Raw genomic sequence first — 17,994 nt, 5'->3', positions numbered from 1 at the left:
CCAAATCAAAGCATGGGACTCTCTCTGGACTCCATCCGCTCTTTCCCGGACATGCTTCTCACTGGTCATGAAGTGGAATGTGTCCTTGAACTGTGAAAAGGGCATCTAGCACTGGATGGAAGATGGAGACGTGTGGTGTGTTTGTGGACAGCAGGCATGGGGAACATTTGGTCCTCTGGATGTTGCTGGTCTGCAACTCCCCTTAGCATCAGGAATCATGGCCAATGATCAGGGATGATGGGAGTTGTAGTTCAGCAACATTTGGAGGGCCACAGGTTTCCCACACCTGGTGTATAAAAATCCCTAGCTTTTGTGTGGCTGAAACCAGCGGAGCAGTGGAATCCACTCCAGGTTTTAGTCCAAACTTTCGAGGAGCTCCTTGAAAGTTCGGACTAAAATCTGGAGCAGATTCAACTGCCCCACTGGCTGGAATTCTAGAAAAAGATAAGGCACGGCTTCCCCAAAGGGAGAGCAATGACCTAGGGCGGTGGTGAGCTGTCCGACACTGGAGACATTCAAGAGGCAGCCTGTCGGGGATGCTTTAACTTGGATTCCTGCACTGAGCAGAGGGTTGGACTCGGTGGCCTTTTAGGCCCCTTCCAACTCTTCTACGATTCTAAGTGAATGACTCCAACATATTGCTATTAATCACCGCAGCAATGGGACGCTTGCCTGCATTTGTCCCAGTTCTTACGACTGCTAATGCCGAACATCTTTGCACATTATTTTTTGAAGTAGTGGGGGGAGGGATGAGAGGAAGCAGCTCCAAACTTAAACTGTATCTTCTTTCATAAAGTGATTTGTTGCTAAAAGGCTGCTAATCCAAAAAGAGAGAGGACAGCTGTCTTTCTCTCCCTCATTCCCCCCCCCCCCAGTCAAACAAACACTGGAGCCTTCTTCTTTTGCTTGCATGCCGCTGCCTTCGCAGCACACACACACAGAGAGAAAAATGTTCACATTGCAGCCATCTAGCAAACAAAATGTCATGCTTTCTGGAACAAGGTTGTAAACCTGAAACAAACAAAGCAATGAGGTGGAAAATGAAAATGGAGGGGAAATATGTTTTCCCCAAGTTTGCTTGTCGGAGACAAGCAGTAACAGGTGCCAGTTCTGAACAAAATCACGGGGCCTGTCAGAAAAATAGATCAGTGCTTAGTATCATGCTGGTCATTCAATCTCATGAAGATGGATGTTGGAAGACTAAGGGCAGACAAACAAAGGATGCCTTCACACAGCACGTAGTTAAGCTATTGAATTTGCTCCCACAAGAGGCAGCAATGGCCACCACCTTCCACAGCTTAAAAAAAAGGATTAGATAAATACGTGGCGGATAAGGCTATCAGCGGCTACTAGCCACAGTGGTGATGTTCTGCCTCCACAATCAGAGGCGGTATGTTTCTGAATACCACGGGAGAGTGCTTTTGTGCTCAGGTCCTGCTTGTGGACTTATTTATTTATTAGATTTATTAGTCACCCATCTGGCTGGTTGTCCAGCTACTCTGGGCAACGTACAGAATAAAAACATACAAATACATTAAAACATTAAAATCTCAACTGTAGTAATAAACCTCAAGGTAAAGGTGTCCCCGCACTTGTAGTGCGAGTTGTTTCCAACTCTTTGGGTGACATCTTGCGACGTTTACTAGGCAGACCGTATATATGGGGTGGGATTGCCAGTTCCGTCCCCAGCCTTTCTTTGCCCCCCAGCATATGCCGGGTACTCATTTTACCGACCACGGATGGATGGACGGCTGAGTGGACCTCGACCCCTTTTACCGGAGATTCGACTTCCTCCTTTCGTTGGAATCGAACTCCGGCCGTGAGCAGAGCCTTGGCTGCATTACCGCCACTTACCACTCTGCGCCACGGAGGATAAACCTAACCCACTCCAAAAGCCTGTCTGAAGAGCCAGGTCTTCAAGGCCCGGCAGAAGCTCATCATAGCGGGGGCATGATGGAGATTGTTTGGGAGGGAATTCCACAGGGTGGGAGCCATGAGACTTCCCATAGGCATCTAGCTAGTCACTGTAAGGACAGGGTGCTGGACTAGGTGGGCCTCCAGCTTGATCCAGCAGCCAGGCTCTTCTTATTTTCTTATTCTACTATATAACAGTTGAACAGTTACTCACAGGAGCTGAGGTAACCGACTGCCTGTCTTCCTGCAGTGGACTAGGTTACCTGCCCCCTTATTTCCTTAGGGCTGTCAATCTGTGTGGGTCCAGTTGACACTCTGAGAAAGTGCCAGAAGTGCTAGTCACAAAATGGCTGCCATGGGGTGTGTGGCATAACACAAAATGGTTTCCACAAGAACAGAAGACAGGACCACAAAGTGGAGCAGGCAGGCATCCCTCTCCCAATCAATGGGGGGAAAGGCGCCTACATTGGTCACCGCTGCGCTTGCTCACAGGGAGAAGCTCTTCCCCACTTCTCTTTCGTTCAGAACAAAATGGGGGATGTCCAGCATGTGGGCATGTTTAAGTAGGATGGTTCAATGCAGGGGAGAGGCAGAGCCAGTGCAAAGAGGAAGTGAGAAGGAAGAGCAAACAGACTCTCAGACACTCTCAATTGTTTAAGGGGATTTTTACTTTTGTGGGTACTACAGGAGATACTGGCGTGCACACTGGCACATGCGGGTGCCATACTGGCAACCCCTTCCCGTGACCCTTTCGACTGTAACCTCTGCACCTTGACCCATGCCAGCCTTGGATGGCACTACTCACCTCTGGCCCTTTGGACTGAGAAACTGTACCCCGAAACCTGACTGCTGGACCCTGACCACTTGGGGATCAGAGAGGCCCTCTACTTCAGACATTGGAGAGTAACCAATCAGAGTAGACTGTACTGGGCTAGATGGCCGAACAGGGAGACTCTGTATAAAGGCAGCTAGCATTTGTCCTGGCTCCCGCCAAGAAAAACGATGGGTGGATTTTCTCCTAAGTAAAAAAAGCCAGACAGAGTATACCCAGAAACAGGGGAAGAGCAGAAATTAGCCCAAACATCCTTAGGTGCCAGCAATGGCTTGGGACACTGCTTGGGACCATAATGCCCGATGGAATGCCTCTCCCGACATGAACCCACCCGTACACTACGCTCAACATCTAAGGCCCTCCTCCGGGTGCCTACTCCAAGGGAAGCTGGGAGGCTGGCAACAAGGGAGAGGGCCTTCTCAGTGGTGGCCCCCAAATTATGGAATGATCTTCTGGACGAGGTGTGCCTGGCGCCAACACTGTTATCTTTTCGGTGCCAAGTCAAGACTTTCCTCTTCTCCCAGGCATTTTAGCATGCGTTTTTAAATTTGTATATTTGTGTTTAATGTTTTTAATTGTTGTAAATCACCCAGTATATGGTACACAAATGTAAATAATAATAATAATAATAATAATAATAATGAGGCAAAGATCAAACAAAGGGTACAGACACAGTTTCAGTGCATCTCCAGCACCACAGCTTCAGCCAATGAAGGCTTCAGAAAGGTTGTCCCTGGTTCATGGGGCATCACCAGTATCAGGCTTTGGCAAGGGGGCTGTTCCTCATATGTGGGAACATCAACCATTTTCAGGCCCCTCCTGAAAAATGGAACCAGTGGGATAAGGGTAGGGGAGAACAAGATTCTTACTCTGTTCTCTCTTGGTATAACTACAGCGAAGACTCTGTATTGTCAACATCTAACACCAAATATACAGGGCGGTACTCAGCTAAGTCCTACTGAGAGTAGACCCATTGAAATTAATGAACCTATGTTAGCCATCTCTATTAACATCGATGGGTCTACTCTGAGTAGGACTAGCATTGAATACCATCCACAAACTATTATTCCTTTTTCCCTTTTTCGTTTCTTTTTTTTAAAGAAAGCTATGTTCTGGACATGAAATCTCTGAACTTCAAATACAACTTCAACGAAAGTTTCGCAGACTAAATTTTTTTGGTACTCCCCTCACTCCCCAGCAAGCAGCTTTGCCGCGACCTAGATTTGAAAGGGTGAGAAATGTACATCTCATCTCTGAGGAAGCAAAAGACATATTAATTAATTTCTTATCTTGCCACATGACAAACAAGAACCAGAGGAATAGAACAGATGCCTCCTTTGAAAACTCATTAACCTTTTCTTGCCAGCTTTTATTCTTCTTTTAACATTTTTTGTATGCTGTGCTATATCCTTGCTTAAAAGACTCCCAATGTGACGCATTCAAAACTCAAAGACAGAAAGAACCGAAGACAAGATCCTTTCAAAATCTCATTTCTGCCAATCATTTTGAGAAGCAGATGAGCAAATGTTCGGGATTATGCATTATGGCACTATCTGCACGATACATTTAAAGAAGTTCACTTTAAATAGTCATGGCTTCTCCCATAGAATCCTGGGAACTGTAGCTTATTAAGGTTGCTGAGAAGAGACTTCAAGCCCCCTCACAGCTACAATGCTCAGTTTGATTTAGCAATCCATTTCGTTTCCCAGAGAACTCTAGAAAATGTAGCTCCATGAAGAGAATAGGGATCTCCCAAGAACCCTCAGTACTCTGAACAAACAACAGTTCCCAGGATTCTTTGGGGTGGAGCCATGACTCTTTGAAATGATACAATACTGCTTTTAAGATGGGGCCTTGTGTTACCGTTTGGGTGCTATTTCCCTGTAGTTTCCAAAGACAGAGAGAGCAAGAGTGCCCGCCATGGGTATAGAGGGTAGCCTGATGAAGATCTCACCCCTGAGTTCAGCAGATGTGAAAAAAGTTAATTCCATGCTAGGGATCATTAGGAAAGGGACTGAAAATAAAACTGCCAGTATTATAATGATGTTATACAAATAGATGGTGAGACTGCCCTCAGAATACTATGTACAGTTCTGGTTGCTGTACCTCAGAAGGGAGCTGGAAAATGTGTAGAACAGGTCAACCAAAAAGATCAAGGGGTTGGAGCAATTCCCTTATGAGGAAAGGTTACAACAGCTCCTGCTGGGAGGAAGGGCGGGATATAAATCAAATAATAAATAAATAAACAATAAAAACATGTGGAGGTTTTTAGTTTAAAGAAAAGGCTATGGTCTGAAGGTACATAAGGCCAGCTCCCTGCTGAAGCTAAGCAGGGTCAGGTCTGGTCAGTGCCTGGATGGGAGACCGCCTAGGAACTATATGTAAGCCGCCTTGGGTTTCCATCATGGAAAGAAAGGCGGGGTATAAATGTAACAAATGCATAAATAATGGTGGTGGGAGGGAGATTATACATGTGGATAGAGCACTCTCCCTACTTAAGATTCCCTGAAACTGGTAGTCAGACATACTGCCTCTGACAGTGGAAGTAGAACATAGCTATCATAGCTAATAGCCACTGATTGCCTTAATCTTCATGACATCAAAGTGGCAGGATACTGGAGAAAGTATGATATGGTGCAGAGACAGTGGACAGAAAAGTTTTTCTCCCTCTTGCATAACGCTTGAACTCAGGGACATCTAATGATGCTGAATGCTGGAAGGGTCAGGACAAAAGGAAGTGCTTCTTCACAAGGGATGGGGGGGGAATTCAGTTCAGTTTGCATTTAAAACCGAATTTTTCAAATTCGCACATTCCAAAGCAACATGAGAAATGAAGAGCAGGCATCCTTCGAAATTTGCACTTCTCTGAATTGTGTGGTAGAGTTCACCAACTAAACAATGTTCGCAAAAATGCATATGTTAGGTGAAAATGAATATATGAGTGAAAATAATATACAAAAATGCATTATATCAGGAAAAACTGCTTGCAAAATGTGTACGTTAGTCAAAACTGGATACAAAAATGTGTTGATTAGGAGAAATTCGCACTAAAATGCTGGATAATTTTCAAGATGATTTTTTTTAAAAAAAAAATCACAAACTGCTGCAGAAATGTGAAGAACACAATTTCAGATTGGAAAATTAGAAACTGAGAGGGCTCAAATTGGCAGACCCTTCTATTCCTATTCTTCATGCAGCGCCTAGTTAAGTTATGGAACTCGCTTCCATAAGACGCAGTGATGGCCACTGACTTGGACGGCTTTAAAGGAGAGTTAGACAAACTCATGGAGGATAAGGCTTTTGGACTCCAACTCCCATCAGCCCTAGCCAGCATGGCCAATGTCAGGGGTCATGGGAGTTGTAGTCTAGCAACATTTAGAAGGCCACAGCTACCCTAGCTCCTGCCTTACGGTCACAGGCAGTGGACAGAAACAAAACAAGTACCAACTTAATAAAAATGATGCTAAATTAAAATTACAACAAAAATGTCATAAAATGGTACAACGGGGGGAAGCTCATCAGATTCACCCAAACCCTCTTACTCCCCACCCCAGGATCGTGGAGGAAGAGGTGCATTTATTATCTAAAATGGAGTGAAGTGGCAAGATGCACCTCAGTGGGGAGAGAATTCCATATACATGAAGCTACCACTTAAAAGGCCCTTCAGCCCCTGTATATACACACCCATAAGCATGCATGTGCATTTAATGACACATATGTGCATCAAGGCACTGCAGTTTGCTAGGATCATGACTCCATTCTTATGTTAGCGCAGAGGCGTGGATGCTTGGGAGCATGCAATGCTCCACCAAATTCACCATGTGGGGCGCAGCATTTACAAGGGGCCTGCCTCAACGGCTGTCATAATTTTATGCCAGGAAAAGTGCGAGTTGCCAAAGCTGGAGTGGATTCAGGGGGTGGTGTGGTGGAATGGGTGTATGTGTGAGTGGAAGTGCGTTTGCACTTTGCAGTCACAGGCTGAACCCTTAAGAAGTCTGGGAGATCGTGCCTGCCCGCTTGCTTGTGCCTGACCACTTAATTTAGCAACGCTCTCATAAATAGCCTTGGCAGCTCTTTAGTGCCTTATTTAAAATCAAATACAAATTCCACAGGGTGTTCCACTGCCTCGCTCACGTAGAATCAATGCTGGGAAGCTCTGGCGCGAGGATCCTGTAAGCCAAAAGAAACTGTATTCCTTCTTGCTTCACTCGTTACCCTCACACCTCCAAAACCCATCACTGTTGGCACTTCTCTTGCGTTGTTGCAATCTTCCCGGTGGAACCTAAGTTTTGTTTTTCATCCAGTTGGTTAAAGCAATCACCTAGGGGCTAGTGAGGCTTTCAAAGAACCAGCTGGTCTGAGACCCCCAACTGCTTTCTGACCAGCTTTGTCCACTAAACAGCTCTGTACCGTGCTGGAGTTTCTCTCCCCCTCTCTCTGCTGAGGGGAATAGGAGCCAAGGAACAGTCCGCTTGAGGAACCGGCAGCTTGACAAACGAGCCAGAACAGATCTAAAAGTGTGTGTTTCTGTGTGTTAATGGAATCAGCATTTAGGAAGGAAATTGATTAGCTGTTATGGGATAATCAGATCATACGCGGGGATGGCAGGCTGCCATATTGTTTGCCTGCATCAATAAGTTCCCCTCCCCTCTGTTTCTTCCAAATGCTTCTGACAAACTAACAGGGGCCATTCGTTGGATAGAGGTTGCCAATGTGGTACCCTCCAGATATCGCTGGACTACTCTGTGCCATGCTAGCTGGGCTGGATCATGGGGGCTAAATTCCAGCAATGCTCAGAGGGCACCATGTTGGCTACCCGTGCAGTGTCTGAGAAGAGAGGATTCCACACCTCCCAGTTCTGCCTTCCTTGCTCTCTATTGTGCTTTAGGAACATTACATTAGAAAAGAAGGCAGGTGGAAAGGAACTCCTCCTAGGAGGAAGGGCGGGACATAAATTTTATAAATAATTAAGGTGTGCAAAGTGTTTAACAGATGAGTGTGCATTTTGCATTGAGGCAACACAGCCACAGAAATCCTCACGAGGAAGGATGGCCGAATCTGTCAATCTTGATTTCTCTCGTGTTCTCTTTTTTTACCATCAGTTCACCACATTTTCTATGTCAGTTTGCAAATTCTTTTTAAAAATTCGCAAAATTCAGAGAAGCGTGAATTTTGAGGAAGAGGTGAGGTTCATATCGTTTCAGGAAGTGCATATTGTGAATGGCCTCAGCATCGGCAGGCAGATCCGCATGCATCGGGAAGGTGATCACACCAAAAGCTATGGATGGAATGGAAGAAAGCTTTAGCCAAGAGACTCTGGGTTATGATGGAAATAGCCTGAATGCCTGTCTCAATGAGTAATGCAATGGATTGTCTGTATATATACACAAGCAGTCCAAAGCGAAGTACAGGTGAATACAATAATGTTCCCTTTAGCATGAGAAACAACTAACACCTGGATGCAAGAAACAAATGAGGGACTACGGGAAATTTTCAAAATTTCTCATGCTATAGGGAACATTATTGTATTCACCTGTACTTCGCTTTGGACTGCTTGTGTATATATACAGACAATCCATTGCATTACTCATTGAGACATTTGATATTGACACAGTACAGAAAGCGATTTGCTGGTCTTATAATCTTATAAGCTATTATGTGAGTATCAGACTGTCCTAAAGACTTATATGTACTATGTATATGTGTATGATTTTATATGTGTGTAGAGTTAACTTGTCCCTTTTGTTTGGTTTACCATAGCCCCTGATGAAGGCCTGCAGATAACAGGCTGAAACGCGTTGGGTTTTATCTATAATAAAAGTTCCTATTTTCCAGCATCTTGGTCTTTGACCCCTTTTTTGAGGTTAATACTTCACCGTTTTATTTTTCCAACCTTTTCATCTGGATTCCTCTGGACCCTACCCACTGGATCCTCCACTCATCTATATGTTATTTCCTGAGAACCCACAGACACCGGTTCCTCTGAATCTCTGCCAGGATAAGTAGCTATGATATATTTGCCCTTCCTCTTTTCTTAATATTATTCATTCATTCAATTTGTATACCGCTTTTCTGCACAAATGAGCCCAAAGTGGCTGACAACACAAAAGAAAACATGCATATCAATATAACATGACAGTAACAGGCCAACGACTGTCCAAACCCAATATAACAATCCAAATAAAGAAGTCATTTTGATAACATACATGTTATAACATTTAAAATACACCATCAGAACTTATGAACCAGAGTTAGACATGAAAAAGATTTCGGGTATGGTGAAATATCAACAAAAATATAAGCAGCAGCCAGTTTTTCAAAAATGCCAAATGCTGGACACAGCAAGCAGATTTCTTGAAGCCAGAAGTAAAATGTTTTCTCTCCTCCCTTGGTGTAAAGGCCGGTGTTATCAGGCAGAGTGGGTTCCAGGAGAACAGCAGCAGGCAGACAGGGTTGGGTGAACAGTTCACTTGCCCAGCTGAATGGTTCTTGGTGCTCCTTTCTGTCCAACAAACCTGACTGTGTCCAGCACCTGCCAGGCGTAGTGATGATTTATCCTGAATGGAGTGGGCAAAATGTCCTCCAACATTCCTTTTGATCAGAGCTTGGAAAAGGTACTTTTTTGAACTACAACTTCCATCAGCCCCAGCCAGCATGGCCACTGGATTGGGCTGATGGGAGTTGTAGTTTCAAAAAAGTAAATTTTCCAAGCTCTGCTTTTGATACAGGGAAGCATTCCTTCCTCCAGCACACTTTGCACACACGTGCCTACCCTAGTCAGAGTAATATCTAGGATAAGTTACTATATAACTGAAACTGGTAAAGCTTTTAACTAATTTTGCCTGGTGGAAGTAGTAAATGGGCAAAAAAAATAGAATTGCATAAAAGTAAAATATATTATTGGTTTTGCATGCCGTAACATTTGTTCATAAAAGTTAAGGTGCATACTGTTCCCTTGAATAGAGTTAAATTTATATGTGATGTTGTATATTCATATGCCGCCCTGGGCTCCTACTGGAAGGATGGGATATAATAACAACAACAACAACAACAACAACAATAAAGTTTTCCCATAAACCACTAATTGCATATACTGTTGCTTATTCCCTTCCTGAAGATTCATTTTATATATAATGTGCTGTTGATTTCTGTTTGATAATATTATGCTCACATTTTTCATTAACGAAAATGAGTTCACTGGTGTTCTGCTGATATCTTTAAAATAAATCTTTTCTCACGGATTTTAACCTCTTGAGCCTTGTCTGGTCACCACCCTCTTGCCCGTTGGGATAATTTTAGAACCTCATTTTCACACATTAGATAGTTTCACATAAAAATGCAAATAGAAACAAATTTCCACCCCACCCCAAACTCATGACAAGATCTGAGCACCACTTTCTATGGTTTGGAAGTCTAAATGGAAGAAACACATTTCTAATCTTCCAGTCTGGCAGTTTTAGGGATTTCTACCACTGCAGAACCCTTTCCATACCAATGTGTCTGCTGTGTGTTTCTCTCATACAACCCTGCAAAGGGTTCTGGGGGAAGGTCTAAGGAACTCACTCAGTGTACAAATACAATTAGCTAGACCTCATGTGGTTACTCATTGCTTCATATAAATTGAATGTGCTGCAGTATGTGTCCAACGTCACCCTGTTCCTGTGTGTTACGGGGAAGATCATTAAGTCTGAGAAAGAGCTCTTTGGAAGGAACTTTCCCCTACTGCTGATGTTTTCATGTAGTCCAAAACATCTGGAGGGCACCAGGTTGGAAAAGGCTGCTCTGACCTGACCATAACACCGTTACTGCTGTAAAAACTCTTCCATGTGGTGGAGGCTGTGGTGCCCCAGCCTTCTAGGTTGCATCTTTCCTAGTAGCATGAACAAAGCTTTGCAAATGCATCTTTCTCTCTCTCTCAAACACACAGAAGTCAAATGCTAGACCGGCAAATTGCTTCCCATGCAAGGATGCGTCATCCTTCCATCTTGCCTCTGTACCTTGAGAAAGCGACACAGATGCATTTACACATTCATATTTAATCTTCCACATACATACACACATTGTACGCAATTGCAAAGCTGCTGGTGGTTTTTTTATGGAGGTGGAAGTGCATTAATGTTGGCATGGGCACTAGCCAATACACCCCACCCTCCTTTACGCCAGTTTAAACCGAGTCTCAGTTATAATGATGAAGACCTCCCCCACCCCCCACCAGAACCAGCTTTCTTCAGAATGGGGAAGGGGAACTTGTGGCCCTCCAGATGTTACTGGACTACAGCTCCCATCATCTCTGACTGTTGGCCATGCTGGCTGGAGCACTTGAAAACTGGACTCCAACAACATCTGGATGCCCACAGGTTCCCCAGCTAGTGCTCACTGCTTGGCAGGAAAAAACCACAAATTTGTTTGGAGGGCAGTGCCAGCGCCACTCCTAAAATGTTACATCTGTCTTCACCCCCAGTAACCAATGGAGCTGAACGGATGTTTCTGCAGCCACTTTTGCAAGCCACCAGCAGGCAACAAACTTTGATTGCTTCATAGAAGGAAACAGCTTTTTATAATCAGTGTCCAGAGGTACAGGAATGATAGATGAGATACTGTGGAGGGCCACTCTTGATTAATGTCTGGTCACTGGCCTAATCAAACTTGTCCAAACAGATTAATCACCTTTAATCAATGCAATTGATAATGGGGGTTTCTAAATCCAATGTTCTTTCCAGTTTGTACTGATTATGGTTGACTTTTTTATTATTAAAAAAAAAGACACCTTTCATTTAATCAACCAAGGGCAACGAATTGCTTGTTTAACTATAACTGATATTCCCGCCTGACAATGGGATGCAAAACCGTGCAAGCAGCCCATTCGCATATCTGCCTAGGAAGCTGTTTTATTAGGTTTGGGGCAGCAAGGGCTTTCATGCTCTCTCTTTTTGGCTGCCACAGCAAAAGGGCATTTTAAGGGCTAGGGAGGCAGTACCAGATCAGAGATGCCTGCATGGGGATTCTGCTACAGGTCATGTGATAGGTTGGTGGTGGAGCTAGGGAAGGAGGAAGTGATTCTACAGAAACCCAGGACGCTGCCTATTCCAAGCCTGATCTTTGAGTCCATCTAGCTCAGGACTGTTTACACTGACTGGCAGTAACCCTGCTGTATTCCAGGCAGGGGACCCTCCTAGCTCTACCTGGAGATGCCATCCAGAGCTTGGAAAAGTTACTTTTTTGAACTACAACTCCCATCAGCCCCAGCCAGCGCCATGCTGACTGGGGCTGATGGGAGTTGTAGTTCAAAAAAGTAACTTTTCCAAGCTCTGATTTAACCTAAGACTTTTTGCATTTAAAGCATGTGCTCTACAACTGAGCTACAGCCCCTCCCCTAGAAACAACATAATATTCCAGTCCTCATGGTTTCTGAATAAAGGGCTGATTTTAAATAGGAACACAGGAAGCCGCCTTACACAGAGTAGACCTCTGGCCCATTTGGCTCAGCGTTGCTTAGATGGTCTGGCATTTTAAAGAGCACTGACTTAATTGGCAGTTCTCAGACTTATGTGGATTGCAAAGTAGTTATTAAACGGACTGCGCACACTTCTCCAGATTTTGCGGTGCAGTGTCCGTTCAAAAATGCATAAAGAAATCCATTATCTTACGGGGGAACTGTGTACTATTTAAATGTGTGTGTGTGTTTAAATTTGCAGAAGGCCCTCGCTGAATCCCTGGTGCCACCAGCTCCAAGGATCTGAGGAAGCCCTTTGTGTGAGATCTTGAAAAATCACTGTACGTCGGAGTAATCCCTGCAGCATCACTGCCAGCCATTATAGACCAGGTGTAGGAGCATTTGGCCATCCAGATGTTGCTGAACTACAACTTAAGGACATCAGAAGAGCCTGCTGAATCAGGTCAGTGGCCCGCCTGTTCCAGCATCCTATTCTCACAGTGGCCAACCAGATGCCTCTGGGAACCCTGCAAACCTGAGTCCAACAATAGCTCTCCCCTCCTGTGGTGTGTATCACTGAACACTAAAGTCAGGATCATTCAGACCATGGTATTCTCGATCTCTATGTATGGATGTGAAAGTTGGACAGTGAAAAAGCAGATAAAAGAAAAATCAACTCATTTGAAATGTGGTGTTGGAGGAGAGTTTTGCCCATACCATGGTCTGCAAAAAAGACAAATAATTTGGTGTTAGAACAAATTAAACCAGAACTATCATTAGAAGCTAAAATGATGAAACTGTGGTTATCATACTCTGAACACATAATAAGACCTGATTCACTAGAAAAGACAATAATGCTGGGAAAAACAGAAGGGAACAGAAAAAGAGGAAGGCCAAACAAGAGATGGATTGATTCCATAAAGGAATCCACAGACCTGAACTAACAAGATCTGAACAGGGCGGTTCATGACAGATGCTCTTGGAGGTTGCCGATTCATAGGGTCACCATAAGTCGTAGTCGACTTGGAGGCACATAACAACCACCACCACCGGTGGTTTCCAGTAACTGGTATTTGGAAGCATATTGCCTCTGACTGTGAAGGCACAGCACAGTCATCATAGCTGGCAGCCACTGACAGCCTTATCCTCCACGAGTTTGCTGAATCCTCTGTTAAAGCAATTCAAAGTTGGTGGCCAATAGTTTAACTACGTGCTGTGTGAAGAAATCCTTTCTTTTGTCTGTCCTGAATCTTCCAAGAACTTCCATCATCCCTGGCCATTGGCCATGCTTGCTACGACTATGGGAGTTTATTTATATTTATTTACTTATTATTTGATTTATATCCCGCCCTTCCTCCCGGCAGAAGCCCACGGCTAAGCTGTAGTTCAGCAACATCTGAGGGCTGCAGGTTCCCCACTCCTGCTAAATGGCCCAACGGCCCAACTTAGGATAAGGCAGTCTCCTATGTACGGGCAAGAGTGGTTTTGGAAAAGGCTGGGCACTTGCGTCCCTGAAGTTGCCTCCTGATTCATAAAGCATTGATTACAGTCTGCGCTGAGTCTATTAGGCTGGTAAATGCACAAAGGTTATCTTCTGTGCCCTTTCTGCAAGTGAAAAGAAACTCTACACTAAAACCAGGGAATGTTCCTTGTCAGCTGACACCAACTCACAAAGCTGTTTGTATATGGTGCATACAAACCAGTCACATTTCGTAAGCCTCCTTCAAATAACAAGAACTAGTTTGGTGACTCAGAAGAAGCACATTGGGAAGACAAGTCAAACACACCTGCTGAAGCTATTGTGGCTGAAAATCCCCTCTGTCTATGCAGCTCAGACCTGGGCCAGGCCACCCTCGCCTGAGCTTCCATTCTGGGTTTCAAAACCAACTGGATTTCATGAATCTGGCACCAGAGCAGTGGCACCCATTTTTAGCCAGAGGCACAATAAAGTCACACAAGGACTGAGTTCTCAGTGAGGTGTAAAGCTATGTCTTGGTTGTACCACTTCTGTCTGCAACAGTTAGTGGGCGGGTGGCTCACATGACCAAATGGCCCTGCACCCAAAACTAGAAAAATAAACACAGAGAGGATAATTCAAGGCCAGTCTTCTTCCTGAAATGCTGGTTTTCTCTACTGTGGAGGATGTGTGTGAGACAGCCCAGACATCAACTGACCACCTCCGAAGGAACTAAGTCTCTGTAAAATAGAAATGGACTGACTTCAAGTCGATCCCGACTTATGGCGACCCTATGAAGAGGGTTTCCATGTTAAGTGGTATTCAGAGGGGGTTGACCATTGCCTTCCTCTGAGGCTGAGAGGCAGTGACTGGCCCAAGGTCACCCAGTGAGCTTCAGGGCTATTTGGGGATTTGAACCGTGATCTCCCAGGTCATCGTCCGACACTCTAACCATTACGCCACTCTGGTCTTCCCAAATGCTATGGGCAGGGGCAGTTTTCCAGTTCTTGGTCTGGCACAATAACGCTGTTGTAGGACTGAGGGTTTGGACCAGAGAGAGTTAATAGGGACAAACGAACTACTTAAAGTTTGTCAAACTAAAATGCCAGGCTCTGGCCAGACACATCCTTTTGTTAGGGAAAACTATAGGTGATGTGTTTCCATGAGTACTAATTGTTAGACACCTTTCAGTCTTCTGAAACGGGCAAAAGCAGTCCTCTCTCCATTTCCCAGCTAAGGATGATGTGATCTAGGTGTTTGTGACTAAGGAGGAACAACAGACTGCAGTTTGAGCGAGACTAGAAGAGACTGTGGCTGTGAGCACAGTAGTCAGCTGCAGAAATGTTTCGCCACATCTGGAGGGGCAACGGGTTGATCTACCGATCAGTTGGAAAATTTATCTGAAGTGAATAAAAAAAATGCAATTGAGCTGATCTCACCAGGTTTTACAGTACAAAGGGGTGGAGTCTGACTAGCATTGTGTGCCCCCGTTTTCAGAAAAGAGAGGTGCAGACACACCGGAATCAGCAAAACAGTAAGTGTGTCTCTACCCTAAGAGACAGAGAAAAGAGTTTTAGCCTCTGTGAGCTAACCGCTTTTTGGAGTGCTACCTATCTCTCTAAGATCCTCCGTGGCGCAGAGTGGTAAGCGGCGGTAACACAGTCGAAGCTCTGCTCACGGCCAGAGTTCGATTCCAACGAAGGAGGAAGTCGAATCTCCGGTAAAAGGGGTCGAGGTCCACTCAGCCTTCCATCCATCCGTGGTCGGTAAAATGAGTACCCGGCATATGCTGGGGGGTAAAGAAAGGCTGGGGACGGAACTGGCAATCCCACCCCATATATATGGTCTGCCTAGTAAATGTCGAAAGACATCACCCTAAGAGTCGGAAACGACTCTCACTACAAGTGCAGGGACACCTTTACCTTTTTCTTACCTATCTCTCTAAAGATCTGATGTGGAGACTTCGGCTGTCTGCTTAAGCTGTGCTCTCACCTGTACATTAGTAAATAAACTCGAATATCACAAAACACCAATAAGTCTCCAGTGACCGCCTGCCAAAGGAAACCAAACCAAGGCAAGCACTGCAAGCACTTGGAGACGTGGGATGAGCCTAACAACACTAACAGCATCAATACCTGGTCATCTGGTACTCCCAGCAGTGACTCAGGCTGATCAGACCTTTACCGTTCCGATCAATATCTGATCGTTTAGGCAGCCGTGCTTCCAAGGACTAAGAGTCACACATCCCCAAAGATCAAATTTACAGAGAAATGGATACAATGCCCGCACCACCACCAGCCTGTCTCGGAGCACTGCAGCTCTATAGCAATTTATCAAACGTAGCAACTGACGGCTCTGCAACATGCCTTGCATTTGACACTGTGATCTGGTAAGTCATGGTGCATGGGGCTTATAATTAAAATAAAATATTTTTTTTTTAAAAAAATAATTACCTAAAGTTTGGTTATCAAAGTCGATGTGCTCCAGGCATTTCTCCCGTTCGTATTCAATGGCCAGCATGATGGAGCATTCGGGAGATGTGCTGGACACCTACAGGAAATCCAGAGAGAAAGAGAGAAAAGTTTTCTTCCATAGGCAGAGTCTTTTTGTTTAAAATGTGCTCCCCTTCTGTCTAAAAATTCCCAGGGCAGCTAATATCCCCCAAATAAAAGTATGCTACAATAAAATTGGCATGTTAATACTGTAGTAAACAACAAAGGCACACCTTACTGGGAATGAACTTAAGGACCTTGGTAAAGATGCCAAGCTACCATATTCAAGAGAGCCAAACAAATCAAGGCATCATAGAGTCGGAGGGGGCCTTCAAGGTCATCCCCCTGCTCCATGCAGGAAGTCCAACCTCTGCTTGGAGGCCTCCGGTGCGAGAGAGCCCACTGCTCCTCTAAGTAACTGGTCCCACTGTCGAACTGCAAAGAAGCATCTCCTAACGTTCAACAAAAATCCATCATCCTGTAACTTTGGAGAATACAGGAGAGACGTATATGAACAGCCCTGTCGCATCCGGTCCAAGGTTCATGTAGACCAGCATCCTGCTCTCACAGAGGCCAACCAGGTGCCTATGGGAAGCCTGCAAGCAGAGCACGAGTGCAACAGCACACGCCCCACTTGTGATTCCCACCAACTGGTATTCAGAGCAGGGCTGTGGAGTCGGTACGTCAAACCTTGAACTCCGACTCCTCCGTTTTTCTACTGTCTGACTCCGACTCCTTCACAAATGGCAAATGTATATTAATTTGTTAATATTAATAAAATAATATTAATATTAAAATATTAATTTTATTTTGAAGCCAAAGTCGGAATTGGTACCTTTCTACCAATTCCACCTCCACCCAAAATTGCTTCCGACTCCGACTCCGACTCCACAGCCCTGATTCAGAGGCATATTTCCTCCGACAGTGGAAGTAGAACAGAGCCATCGTGGCTAGTAGCCAGTCATAGCTTTATCCCTTGTGAACAGTCCCATTTCCCCCAAACTTAATTGAAAAGCCATTTCGGGAAGGGCAATGGTGGGGAGGACTGCTTAACCCTTTCTCTTCCTGCCTATTTCCCACTCAAAAGCATCCTCACCTCCAAGCTACTATCACATCCATGGCATGTGCAAGATTGACATGGGGTTTGGCTCTTCCCCACCCCCTGCCATGAGTTTGACTGCAAATGCAGTTTGGGGGAGGGAGGATTTGAGTGGACAAACAGCAGGAAGATAAAGGGTTAAGCGGCTCCTCCCCCCACTATTCCCCAATGGAACCATGCAGCCCCCCCATGGCTGCTTTTCAGTGCAGGGGTTTGTGCGGGCTAGAGTTGGCTGGAGGCATGTGTGGAAATCAGAAATTGTTCTGCCTGTCTTCTAGTTGCGCTGCAGATGAAACAGCTGCTGGCAACTTTCAGTTACAGCTCTACTGCAAAAACAAACACAGAGACACAAACTGACAATTGCTCCAGAAGGCAAGAAATACACAGCAAAAGAGTGGTGGATCCGCCCAATTACCTGGCATAAACTTTTACTTGTCTCCATCATTGCAATGCCCTTTTTCTGCCTAAGTCAAAATCATCTTTTATGAGATCACAGTCATGTGGACTTCGCAAATATCTCCTTTTGTGGGTTATAAATTTGCCCAGCATGACATATTGCTCTCTGAACAAATACTTACTGCATCAACCAACTGTTTTTTATAAAAAATGAAAGTCAATATGTACTTGGGCTGATGAACCTCGGCTATTAATACAGATAGGGATATTCTGCAGCCTACTGGGCAAACAAACCTACTTCCAAATCTCACACACAGACTGGATTGCCACCTTTTCCCCTACAAACCTCCCTGCTTTGGGAGGTCATCAGAT

General features: G+C 44.8%; 1 protein-coding gene across 1 annotated transcript in view; it reads right to left on the bottom strand.

The window, feature by feature from the left end:
- LOC133365212 (vasoactive intestinal polypeptide receptor-like) overlaps positions 1 to 17,994 on the bottom strand; it is a 150,612-nt gene that overhangs the window by 91,446 nt on the left and 41,172 nt on the right. The window contains exon 2 of the mRNA XM_061586768.1: positions 16,089 to 16,185. Coding sequence (XP_061442752.1) covers positions 16,089 to 16,185 — 97 coding nt within the window. The remainder of the gene's footprint in view (positions 1 to 16,088; positions 16,186 to 17,994) is intronic.

This window comes from Rhineura floridana, chromosome 10, assembly GCF_030035675.1.
Source record: "Rhineura floridana isolate rRhiFlo1 chromosome 10, rRhiFlo1.hap2, whole genome shotgun sequence".
Lineage (NCBI taxonomy): Eukaryota > Metazoa > Chordata > Lepidosauria > Squamata > Rhineuridae > Rhineura > Rhineura floridana.
Note: the sequence above shows the minus strand (reverse complement) of the source record. Positions and strands in the feature narration are given on the sequence as shown.